The 12,789-nt window shown below is 39.2% G+C and overlaps 1 protein-coding gene across 1 annotated transcript in view; it reads right to left on the minus strand.

Annotated features, from left to right (window-relative positions):
- Positions 1 to 492: 492 nt before the first annotated feature.
- The window catches only part of LOC109622983 (zinc finger FYVE domain-containing protein 9), a gene marked incomplete at its 5' end in the record, with an annotated part of 36,997 nt that continues 24,700 nt past the window's right edge, over positions 493 to 12,789 (minus strand). Inside the window, 4 exon segments of the mRNA XM_062846733.1 lie at positions 493 to 1,224; positions 1,292 to 1,453; positions 1,523 to 1,643; positions 1,706 to 1,952. Coding sequence (XP_062702717.1) covers positions 1,066 to 1,224; positions 1,292 to 1,453; positions 1,523 to 1,643; positions 1,706 to 1,952 — 689 coding nt within the window.

The following is a 12,789-nucleotide window of genomic DNA, read 5'->3' on the forward strand; positions in this document are numbered from 1 at the left end:
CACGAGCCGAATCACGATTTGGACGGCAAAATGAAATTACTTCGCAGAGCAAAGAAAAACTGTGACCGAAGAAATCTCTAAAGGAATTCTTGAAAAAAAATCCTAAAGAAATCCCAAAAAAAAAAATAGTGGAGGAGGAACTTCTGAAGGAATCTCTGTATCAATTCCTGAAGGAATCCCTAGAGGAAATCCGGAGGATCCTCAGGAGAAATTCCGGTAGCAATCCCAAGAAACAGGAATAGCAATGCACCTTTGAGGATTTCGCTGATATTCTCGAAAAAAAAATCAACTAGTATCTCAGAAAATCTGAAGAGGAATCTGTCAAGGATCTCGCAAGCAATTTAGTAGTTTTTAATTAGGTTGAACCAACTAACAATTCAAGGGTCTGCAAAACAAGAGATATGAGACAGGTTTGAAAAAGCTTCTGGGGCAAACAATCATCGGAAATTATTCTTCAATCCAAGGTCTCGGTAGTCTATGACATAGCAGCAGTCGGTTTCCCAATAGCTCAGGTTTATTTTAAAATTTCTAAATAAAATATAAATATTTTATGTTGGTTAATAGCAGTAATAAATTTTCCAATAATTCAACTATGGTACACGAAATATTCATACAAAGACAAGTTGCTTATCTTCGATTAGCTCAGTGTTTTCTATACCGTAATAGATTCTTTTCTTTGCTTGCCACTTGCCACATTTGTTTTACATAAAACATTCTCGTTCCTATCTGCGCGCAATTAATAAAAACATATCCTACTAGTACATTCTGTTATCTTCAACCTAAATCCTACAGATCAAATCATTGTTACGTGTTTTGTAAATAGTTGTATCAACACAGGCTTCCGCATCCGTGTTATTCCTCTTTCCAACAATAGCAACAACAGTCTATTATATTTCTATTATACATACATGCACTTTGATAATATCGTATCATTAAACGTGTGTAACTGCTCTTCTACGTACTCGCATTTCTACATACCAATTTGATCCTAATTTTCACGGTATGCACATGGATCAAATTGAACTCGATAGACACTCTACATTACAGAGAATCATCGCTGGTTGATTATTTGTCCAGAATGTGAAAGATCAGTTCAAAGATGATCTGCTGGTCCAAGTGTAGACTGTTGGCCTGCCGATTCAGGGTCCCGATCAGTTCGTTGTCCAGGGCGTTCATGTACAGGGGTCCCAACTTGTTGAATTGACTTCCCGCCTCGTAGGAAACCTAGTTGGGTTATGAGAAAAGTATAGTTGTAATCGACAAAGCGCGCCAATATCTTGATTTGACTCACATTTTCCGAATCCAGCATTATCCGGAGGCCGATTTTGGTTAATCCATTGGATGCTAGCAGATCGAGGAATGCAACTAGTGCCGTGCAGGCGCTTTTGGCCACCTGCTCTGACAGTTTCGACATGTTTATGGGATCACCTGGATGGTTCGATTCTTCGTCTCCCTGTGAGGATTGAACAAGTAAATACGACTAAGCATTTCATGACGCAACAACTTTTCACGAATGACCAACCTGAATAATGAAGACTTCGGTCCACCGGATTATATGATTGGCATTGGAATAGTCAGTTCCTCGGTGGACACGTATGCTAGGCACTCCATCAAGAGACTTCTTATCAATCGGAGAGACAACTCTATTTATTTAGAAAATAAATAAATAAACTACGTACAACCACCAAACCAAATTTTCACTCACCCAATATTGAAGTTGAGATCGTTTTCCGTCCACTCGATACTGACGATCTCCTTCTGGCTGTCGTCTCCTTCGACCGGTCCGCACACGATCTTGTAGTCCTTCATGTTCTTCAGTGCATCCTTGATGGTGTTCATTTTGGCCGGAGGAACCTGTACCATTAGTCCGTCCTCCACGATGCTACACTTGCCCACCAAACCACTGTTCGGTTTCAACACTCCGTTCAAAACCATGAAACTGGCACCGGTAACTGCAAGTCAAACAGGAATATGAAGTTATAGTTTCATCAACCAATAGGCATGATACGTTTCTACTATCAAACAAAATTGAATATTGTGGTAGGTAAATGTTATGGAGTATTTTATAGGGTAAAACATCATAATCAGAACTTATATTCTTCTTCTTGGCGTCCCAACTGGTACAAATCTAAGTGTTTTAAGAGCAATTGGTCGGGGTTCTGCTAAACCGAACCAAAGACCATTTTTTGAAAAAATGAGTTTTCTTAACCATTGGATGAAGAATATGATGATCTACCTTCAGTGTAAAAATCCAGTAATTCTTAGAGCTCTTGGTGGAGTAAATTAAAATTTCTGTTTGGCAGAACATACAAAAAACGAAATTGCAGTCAGCCAGAGTGAACTGTAAACCATTTCATAGAATCAGCGAAATATTTGAGTATTGATCTAGATGATGAACATTTGAAGTTTTCTTCGTCGCCTTCAGATTTCCATCTTCTAACCGAATCATAGTAACAATTTGTGAGAGAATTGAACACGTAATTAGAAATACGGGTGTTGGAGGATCGAATTATATGTCGATGAGCCTGATCGCCGTTTTTCGAAATCACATTCAGCCAGAGTGAACCAAATCCACTGCATTTTAGAATCCCTTTATTCTCAACAATTCAAAAATCAACTGGTTTTGAATACCTGCGTTATGTCGATACACCTTATATTGATACTTTAACACAGGAGCCGTCATTGAACAACAAGGATAATAGGAATAATAAAGGTTAAAAAAAAACAAACACTTGGTTCGCTTTGGCTGATCGAAAAATGGTGTTTTCACGAAAACCATCCTTGAGAAGAATGTTTAGAACTTGATTCTGACATAATGACTGACCTTCAGCTAGGTAAAATGACCTAGAGGTAACGCGCTTGGTTATCACTCAAATGATCCAAGTTCGAATCTCTTTCGTATTTTTGAAATTTGTTTTGTCTTGGTTCACTTTGGCAGAACATGTTCATGGTTTTCTTCGACCAGCATAAATTTGAAGTACACAAATTGCTCCACTTTCACATCTCAGGACCTCAGGACATGCAAGGACATCATTTGACATTATCACTCTTGCTCTGTGCCTGCACAATGCATGGCCTATGAAAAAAAAACATGAGTGGCAATTTCTGAGCTGGGAGGGCTTCCGCCGTTCATATTTCAAACTATTTTGAGACCTCCGTGCTACTATACTGTACGCGTCTTCTCTGATTCATGTTAAGGATTGTGAGTGATATCGACTTCAACTTTAGACGATGAAAAATCGAGATTTTTCTTCACAATCCGACCGGTTTTCTCTAAAACAAAGAAACACAGTCAGCCACACTGAACTATACACCATATTCCAATGTTTTTGTTCAGCCAGAGTGAACTGAGTGCAAAGTACTAAGAAATTAAATGTAATTATATCAATGATTTCAAATAATTTACATGTATTCTTCATCTCTGATGGTTGATAAAGGCTTGTAAGTTACATGTGTGCGGAAAAGTTTAAAATTATCTTAGCTGTTGTTTATTTGTGAGTTGTTGAACTTTAAACTTAATTATCTCGGAATAAACTTTTTGGCGCTTAGTTCGGTTTAGCAGAACCCCGGCCAATTCCACAGTTAGCTGACAGCTCGCTGAGGTAGTGCAGGATTTGGGTCAAAAAATGATCCTAAAGCAATCCGAAATCAGGATTCTTTCTGAAAATTTTCCTGGAATTCCTTCTCGAATACCTGCTGAGATTCCGCCAGGAATTGTTCCTGGGATATCTCTGGGACACTTCCGCGGTTTGTCGAGGAATTTCTTCTGAGATTTTTCAGAGAGCTCCTTATGAGATTCTTAGAGAGGTATACAGGCTTGTCCGCACTGAGCGCATGAAAATTCTGCTCTTTGGATTTACACCATCAAGCTCATCACAAATTAGAAATCTTTTCATCCTATCAGATAAAAGGATGTTGAAATAGGCTAAATGTCATTTCGAACTGTCAAAAAACCGCACCGCAGAGCCACACGGAGCGCGCAAAGAGATTTTCACCCGGGTGAAAACACTCCAGTGAATTTCACTTTGAACGGCCCGTGGGGCTCTGCGGTGCGGTTTTTTGACAGTTCGAAATGACATTTAGGATATTTCAACATCCTTCTATCTGATTGGCTGAAAAGATTTCTTATTTATAACGTGCTTGATGGTGTAAATCCAAAGAGCAGAATTTTCATGCGCTCAGTGCGGACAAGCCTGGAGGTATATTTCAGATTTATTCAGAGGTTCGTTCTGAAGATACATATTTTTGCCTAGATACGGCCAGATATCTTACGGTATTTCTTACAAGAGTTTCTTCTGGCATTGGTCAAGAAGTTCTTTCTGAAATTCCTTCAGAAGTTCCTTTTGCGATTCCTGTAGGAATTGCTTTTTGAATTTCTCTATCATTTCCATCTATCATTCCTATAGGAAGAATTTCGCTAGGAAGTCCGGTAAAAATTTTGTAAGCAATTCATGGAAGAATATTTTACGAAACTCCATGAGTAATGTTATCAGGAATTCCACAAAAAAAAACTCTCGCAGGACTGTAATGAACTCCTGGAGGGTTTTACCTGAAAATTTCTGAATGGATTCCAGAATGAACTCTCAGAGGAACTCTGGAAATCTGCATGTGTTCTAGAAGGAACTCTTGGAGGAATCCTGGAAGGAGTTTCAGGAGGAGTCCCGCAAGGCGATAATGAAGTAAACGAAGGAGTTCCAAGAGAAATACCGGCAGAAACCCCTTTGTGGAATCCCGGAAGAAACTTCTGAAATGAAATTCTGGTGCAATCTCACAAGAAAATTCAGATAGAACTATGGAGAAACTCGTAAACGAACTGCTGAAGGAATCCTAGAAGGATTTCCATTAGGAATGCCGAAAAGATGAGTCCAAGAAATAATTTCTAGAAAAATCTCAGAAGCAAATCCTTGAGGAATCCTAAAAAGAATTCCCTGATGTGTGGCCGTGGTAAGTCGCCTTCACATCCCTCTTTTTTTTTTTTTTTTTATTAGTGGCCTCTTGTTTCCATTATTTGGCCATGTTTGATCGGAAAATACTTTACATATCAATGTTACAATTTATAAAGAAATTTGCAATAGTTTTTAGTAACTTAATGTTTCTACTACAGAGTATTAATTGCAAGTCCGGAAATGCTCCTTCACTGACGATCTCTGTCCAGACGATCCGCCTTCAATTCCCGTAGATATTGCAGTCGAAGAGCAGATGTTCAGGTGACGCTGAGGCCTCTCCACAAGGACAAGTATCATCCTCAACGATGTTATTCCGCTTGAGATGTGACGGTAATCTGGAGTGATTGCTTATCAGCTTTGATAGTAATACGATTTCCCTCCGCGAGAAACCCAGGTCCTTAAACCAAGCTTGTGTTGATACAGTGGGAATTATGCTGTGGCAAAATCTGCCTTTAGTTCCCACATTCCACGCTGATTGCCACACGTTGATAGATCTTGTGCGCGTTGGGTATACAATGTCCAAACAGGTAAATCGGTAGTAGTCTACCCCGCCCGATTGACAAGCTTCTTTCGCTGCAACGTCCACAGCTTCGTTTAGCTTGATGTTTTGATGAGAAGGTACCCAAAGGAACATAATGTTTGACCCTTTTTCTTCAATGGCCATTACTAGCTTTTTGATTTCAAACCACACCGCAGGAGTGTAGGAAGTGATTTGAATGTTGGAGAGAAACTCTAGGCTGCCCAAGCTATCGGTGAGTACGACATAATCGGCCCTGGGTCTAGCTGCAACAATTTGAACGGCTTTCCGAAGCGCCAGTATCTCTGCGTGAAATACTGAAATCTGATCCGGAAGCTTGATTTGACTCACTGGATGGCCAAATTCGTCTACTACCGCAAAGGCTGTGCCGTTAATGGCTTTGGAACCATCTGTAGCAAGTTGTAGTGCATTTGGATATCGACAGCCAAGAATATTTTGAACGACTTCATTGGCTCTTAAGGATGGATTCGCCGATAGTTTGAGGTGTACCGTTTTGTCGACCGGAACTACTTTTCGTCTCAAGTCCAGTTCAAACTCGAAACATGGCAGCACTTCGAATGTTTCCAACTTCCGTTCGGTGTAGGACGTGTATTGTAGGATGCTACGACGTAGCCAGGTTGGAGTAGCACCATTGATTGTAGTCTTCACAAACTTGTCGTTGCAGGATTTAGTGGAATATCTTTTTTCGATGAATTTCATTGTTGCTTCTTCCCTTCTGATGGCTAACGGTGTTAGTCCAGCCATCACCTCTAACGATCCAGTATGTGTTGTTACCTTCACATCTCTTTCACGACTTTGGGATTCGTGTGCGATCTTTACCTCATTCAGAAACCTTTAAGATAAAACTACTATGTAAAAGTCATTCAAACACCATTTTTGATAGCTGCTTCTGAACTGAGATAGTAGCAAGTGCGAAATCTCTTTGCAAGTGAGTACCTATTCCCAACACTGACTCCAGGAGGAGTTTTGGATGGAATTTTAGGATGAATCCTCGAAGGAACTACATGACGAATCCCGGAAGGAATCCCTGCAGTAATCACGAAAGGAATATCTGTAGAATTTCCAGAAGAAACTCTTATTGTAATCTCAGAAAAAAATCTGGACCAATCCCAGAAGAAACCATGGGAGAAACCCGTAAACAAACTATTGGAAAATCCTAAAACGTGTTCCAGGAGGAATCCTGCAAGAGTTATTGGAGGAATCCCGAAAGAAGTACCTAAGAAATGTCAGAAGGAACTCCTTACACATAATTTTGAATAACCGAATAAAATTTTTTAAGAAAATAGTACAGCTGAATGCAGTAATGATGGATTGTTTATCTCATGCACCCGTTTTTGACAGTTGGTGTAGTGGAACCAACATATTGTGGACACAGCAACGCACCAATATTTTTCGGACACTTACGGCAAAAACAAATGGAAGTGTCTGTAGTGTCCACACTACTACTATTGTGAATATCTTGTGTAAAAGAATCTTAGAGTGTATGCTGTCACCTACCCGTAGTCCAATGACATGTAAATAAATAATGTTCAGTTCTGTTCATACCAACATCGCGTGAAGACGTGTCTCTGCAATCGTATCCGAAGACCAACATCCGACATTACATTTGGCGACGAGGATGGGATTTGAACCTCCAATCCTGCTATCGTAAATTTTCAGTCGCCTTTACCAATGAGGCTATCACAGCACTTTTTTTTTTTTTTTTTTTTTTTTTTTTTTTTTAACGATTTTTGGACGATTGAACATTTACACGGTAATCTATGAAGCAAAGCAAGATGCAGTGTTTGATTCACTATTTAGACTTTGTGATGAGAAACGAGTTTAGTTCTGGATTCATTGGAAATTTTGGATGGGTTTGTTGTTGATATGGATTCATGAATGCATTTGAAGCAGTCGTAATGAATACAGTGAAATGGGTCGAGTACCGGATTCACTGGTGAATTTCGTTGCGGGGAAAAAATGGATGTGATGGAATTAAATAAAGTGAAATGAGTCGAGTACTGGATTCACAAGTGGTTAGACGCTTCGGGGGTGAAAAAAAGGGATGGTGAAATGAGTCGAGTACTGGATTCACCAATAATTGCAGATGAATTTATTTAGGATGAGATGGATTGATTACCGGAAGACATTTGAGACAGTGGTGATGGATGCAGTGAAATGGATCGAGCACCGGATTCACTGGCGACAGTTGTTAAAAAAAATGAATGAAGTGGAGGGGTTGAACAGCTAACTAAATAAAGTGAAATTAGTTGAGAACTGGATTCATTGATGTTACAAAAAAAAGGGTTATTGGAAGGGGATGGAATGAGTAAAAGAGAATTAAGTGCCAGGTGTCAAGTGCCGAACTTATAGACGATTATAGATGGATTCTGCATGGAGTGATGTAGTATGAGTGCTGTATTGGGTGTCGGATATGGTGAAAGTATTGTAACTGTTAGTAGCAGGCATGGTATGCGAATGCGTTTTGTGGCTGGTGTATCGAGTAATCGGTGTTCGCGTGTGAAAGAACATGGCACGATAAACTGTGGAAGGAGGAAAACAGTAGGTGCAATGGAGTCGGTTGAGTGTTGGCTTCTTTGCCGGTGTTGTGATGACAAGATGTTCTGAGTCTGCATGCCATGCTGGGCCAAGGTTCGGGTTTCCATGGACTTTGGGACCCGGGAACCTGTTTGTGGGTCGGTTGGCTGATTGAGTGGAGGTAATTTGTTACATCGCTCTCGTCGGATTTTGTACTGGGCGATTCTTTAAGATTGATTTTGGGTGCTAAGGTGAATTTCTGGAGGGCTAAAGAGAGTCATAATGGATAAGAAGGAGGTGCATTTGCGTAGAAAATTAAGAAACCATTAAGTTTTTCAAAATTTAAAACCCTAATTGAATTTACTTATTACCGTTATTGTTCATCAATAATTTGATAGAGCAAATCTTGATGAATTAGGTGCAAGGTTTTCTACAGTTTGACAATGATGAGGGTAAATACAGGCAAAATCGATTTTGCATTAGCTAATACTCATGAGGAATGTTTGGTGAAGTTGAAGTGGATTCATTGAAAGCGTTGGCGAAACCGGTAGAAGATAAGAGCATTGAATTACCTTTAGGTTGTTTGAAAGGGAATAGTTGATTCAACGTGAGAATTCGATTATTCATTATAACTGATTTTCGATTGAGCGTCACTCCTGGCGTCTCTCAATGTTTTTCATTTAACAATGTAGTATTTTAATTCGATGTAACCAGTACAACCAAAATTAAATAAATGTTCTCATATCGAGATGTACCCGAAATAGACAAACAAAGAAAAACAATTGAATTTCTCAGAGTTTTTGCTTTATATTGTTATTTTGAAATACTAACACCACAAATTAAGGTGCCACAGAAACCTGTATAACTGTGGTTGACGCTAAATTTTATCAACAACAGTTGACCTTAGAATGAGAGAATAAGATCGTACGCTGGTGGAACATTATAAAAAGTAGGCAACAATGTAGGATAGTAGGAATATGTAATTGTCGTCCGGAACTTAACATATTTTCTAACTTTGTATCGATGAGGGTACAAAAGACTAATTTTTACTTACCACTCAACATCATGGAAAGCATTTACTTTGAAATAGAATCTATCAAAGACTTAGGTGTTAGTAGATGAGAACATCCGTTTGAATTCTGGAATATCTTGATTCGATTTTATATAGGAATTATCATAATCCTTGTAGGAGTGAGAAACTTCATTGGCTAAATACCAAACTACTTCTATGAACAAATAAGACTTTCATATGTTTCCATTAGTTTGGTCGACGTATCCTAAGATATCAGCCTAGCGGATATTGCACAAAGTGGTTGAAGAAGAGATCCAGCGATAAAGCAAGCATTAACTGAGTCTTCTACGGAACGGAGTAAGAAGGTAATCATTTGGGTGAAGAAGCTAATGTGATTCCTGCTGGGTGCAGTGTGATAGCCCGAAGTTAGCTGAAGTCATACAACTCGATCATGTAGAACATATGGTGCTGGAAAAAAATACTGTATGTTCACAAATGCAGGCTGGAGATAAGGAAAGTTTCAGGAGAACAGTACAATTATGTGTAGGATTAGTTTCAGTTCACTGTAGTGCTGTTCGTTTGGAGTATTTTCTTAGAATGCTAGGAGTTTTAATATTTCTTTGATCATAGCAGTGCTGAAGTCTCTGGGGATATTTAATTAAACCAGTGTAAAAATTGTGAGTAGGATCCAATCGTAGAAAGGTTAAAACAATTTAAGAGCAGTACAGCGTGAAATAAAAAGATCCTTGTTCCTAGGTTCTGATATATACTAGGCGGAAAGACAATATAAAATTTTTTCAGATTGTAAACTTTAATTATTTTTATATTGTAGAAAAGTCTTTAACTGTAATTCATGATAGAGGGAAGCGGTTTACATAAAATGATATACACACCAATTTAAGTAGTTTAAACTCTACAGCAGATAGTGAAATCTTCGCAAGTGCTTTTCTCACATTATAAGTCAAGCAGTTGAGCTCGATAACAATGACGTAAAATATTATTCAATTAGCAATTCCTAAAGTAAAAACGACATCATGAAGAACTGCAGGTAGTTTCGTGCTTATTTAGTTTTGAGGTAAAAAAAATGAATTGGGCAACGAATGACTATTTCTAAAACACAAATTACGAATCCTAATAATGTTACATTAGTTATATAACTCCAAAATTTTTAGACAAATAGCGATTACGTAGAAAGGAATTTGTCGACCTTCGCCTTTCGTAATGATAGGAAAATAGAAGAAAAGAAAGGCGAAGGGCTTGGCCTAGTGAAGCCTGTTCCCATACTATGGGAACTTATTGCTGCTGATTTTGTTGGGCTCATGCTGTCTGATAATATTCTTCCTATTTTTTTTTAGTTTTGCAGCTAATTTAACGAGGTCGGACAAGAAGCGGATAGCCATCCATTATCCCTTAACGTGAACTATTTAAGATGCCGGACTGCAGGAAACTGACAACCGACCACAATCATTGTCAAAATGTAAATTTAGATGATGATGATTAACCTGGGCTTGTTAGGGGAATATCTGTTGAACGGATTAGGTGGTGATTCATCAACAATGATTCGATATCAAGCATTGGACTGTCTTCACACATGAGGTGGCCAAGGACGTTAGTCGTGGAGCAAAACGAACCAGGATCGAGAAGGTAGATTTGGTTGTCATGAAGGGAAAGGGGAAGAGAATAATGCGTTAAGAAACTGTTAGAAAACTCAAGAAGCATAGCCCATGATGAGCCTGTTATAACTGTGAGGATGTTACAAAATCAATCTACTTAAGGATAAACGGGACTGTATAGACAACTACCGCCATTGCTCTATTGTTACCAAGATGTGCATAAGCTGATTGTTTTTCAGCCACTCCAGTATGATAGAAATTGAATACCGTCTTCAAAATCGGAAGATTGATAGTTAGAAAGAGAGAAAAGATAGGAAAATTAACACGGCATCCCGTATCACCTTAACTGTTTGAGATGAAACGACAGATGGAGTGGAGTGCAGTGGAGTAGATTAAAACAGCAAGGCAAGCATTCTTGTGACTACAATGAAAATAAAAATGGTTTCTTGTTGTTTATAACAAGTTTACAGTAGCTTAAATAAGGGTCCTTAATAATTGTAAACGTTTTATATGTCAGATAGCATTGCTTTTATATAAGTAACTAAACAACTGTAAAGAAAAGGAGGAATGTAGTGTCCACACTACTACTATTGTGAATATCTTGTGTAAAAGAATCTTAGAGTGTATGCTGTCACCTACCCGTAGTCCAATGACATGTAAATAAATAATGTTCAGTTCTGTTCATACCAACATCGCGTGAAGACGTGTCTCTGCAATCGTATCCGAAGACCAACATCCGACATTACAGTGTCCAAAACATATTGGCGTAACGCTGTGTCCAAAATTCGTTGGTTCCCCTACTGGGTACTCCGAATACTCAGTAAAATCGATTACTGAAACTACCGAAATAGTTCTGCGATTCTAATTTCCGTCAAAAAGGTACCGAACAGGCAATTCAGGATTGAGTGTGTTAAGGGAATCTCAGTAAGAAAACTCTGAAGAAACCTCCGACTGAACTTCTGAACTAACACATGAACGAATGCCTAGAGGAATCTTAGAAGAAGCTTCTGAAGGAATCCATGTTAAACTCATAAGAAAATCCTGAAGGAATCCCAAAAGGAACTCCAATTTATGAAAGCAGAAGGTTATTTCGATAAAAAGAGGACTACCGTCTACCCCCGTTGGTTTGACCACATCTAATCTGAACTCTTTAATTTGACCCCCGTTGATCTGCACATTGTTCAAACTAAAAATGGTTCAAACGTCATTCTGCTCATGGAACGGGGTGAAACGGAACACATAATTAAAACAAAACAGCAAAAAAGGTGACCATCAGTGCGTTTTTCGATGCCCACAGGGTTCAAATTAAAAATAAACCCCGTTGGTTTGCATGGGGTGTCGTTCAAACCAACGGGGGTCGGCGGTAATATAATGCACCACTAACATGTTTGCATGTTCTTTACATTGAAGGCTGATCTTATGAACTCTATCTGTGCAGCTCTACGCAAGATTATTCCGAAAGTGTTTCAAGAGAGATCTTAGAAGATTCCAAAGGGTTAAAGAGTTCAAAAGAGCTTCAGTGACGTTTCAGGGCGCCTCGGGCGTGATTCAGGGGCTTTAGGGGAGATTCATGAGGTTTCAACTCAAGGAATTGCTAAGATCAGGGGTGGTTTTAAAGGCATGTCAAAGCATTTCAGGGGTTTTCGAGGATATTTTAGGGGGTTTTTCAAAGACCTCAGGAGAGTTTCGGGGAGTCTCTGGGGGTATCAAGGGATTTCGAGGGCTGTGCAAAGGGCTTCAGGGAGGTATAAGTTAGTTTAAAGTGGTTTCATGCTGGTTCAATGGGGTGTCGAAACGTTTCAACGAGTTTAAGGTAGTTCCCGGACCGTTTTAAGGGGCATTAGGAAATTTCACGGGTGTTCAAGGCATTCCATAAGATTTCAAGGAGTTTCAGAGGTTTCAAACGATTTTGGGAGCGATTCAGGGAGTTTTATGGGGAATTCAGGAACGTTCCATGGGGTTTCTGGGGGATCCCCCTGATCAGCAGTTCAGATCAGAGGGGTTAGGGCAGTTAAATGTGGTTTCAAGAGGGATTCAAGGCGTTTCAAAGACTTTTGGGAGCGCTACAAGTTTCAAGAAGCTTTCAGGGGTGTTTAAGGGAGTTTCTGAGTGGTGTTTTATGAGGTATTAAGGTATATCAACATCAAGGAGACGGTTCAGAAT

The sequence above is a fragment of the Aedes albopictus genome, chromosome 1 (assembly GCF_035046485.1).
Source record: "Aedes albopictus strain Foshan chromosome 1, AalbF5, whole genome shotgun sequence".
Taxonomy (NCBI): Eukaryota; Metazoa; Arthropoda; class Insecta; order Diptera; family Culicidae; genus Aedes; species Aedes albopictus.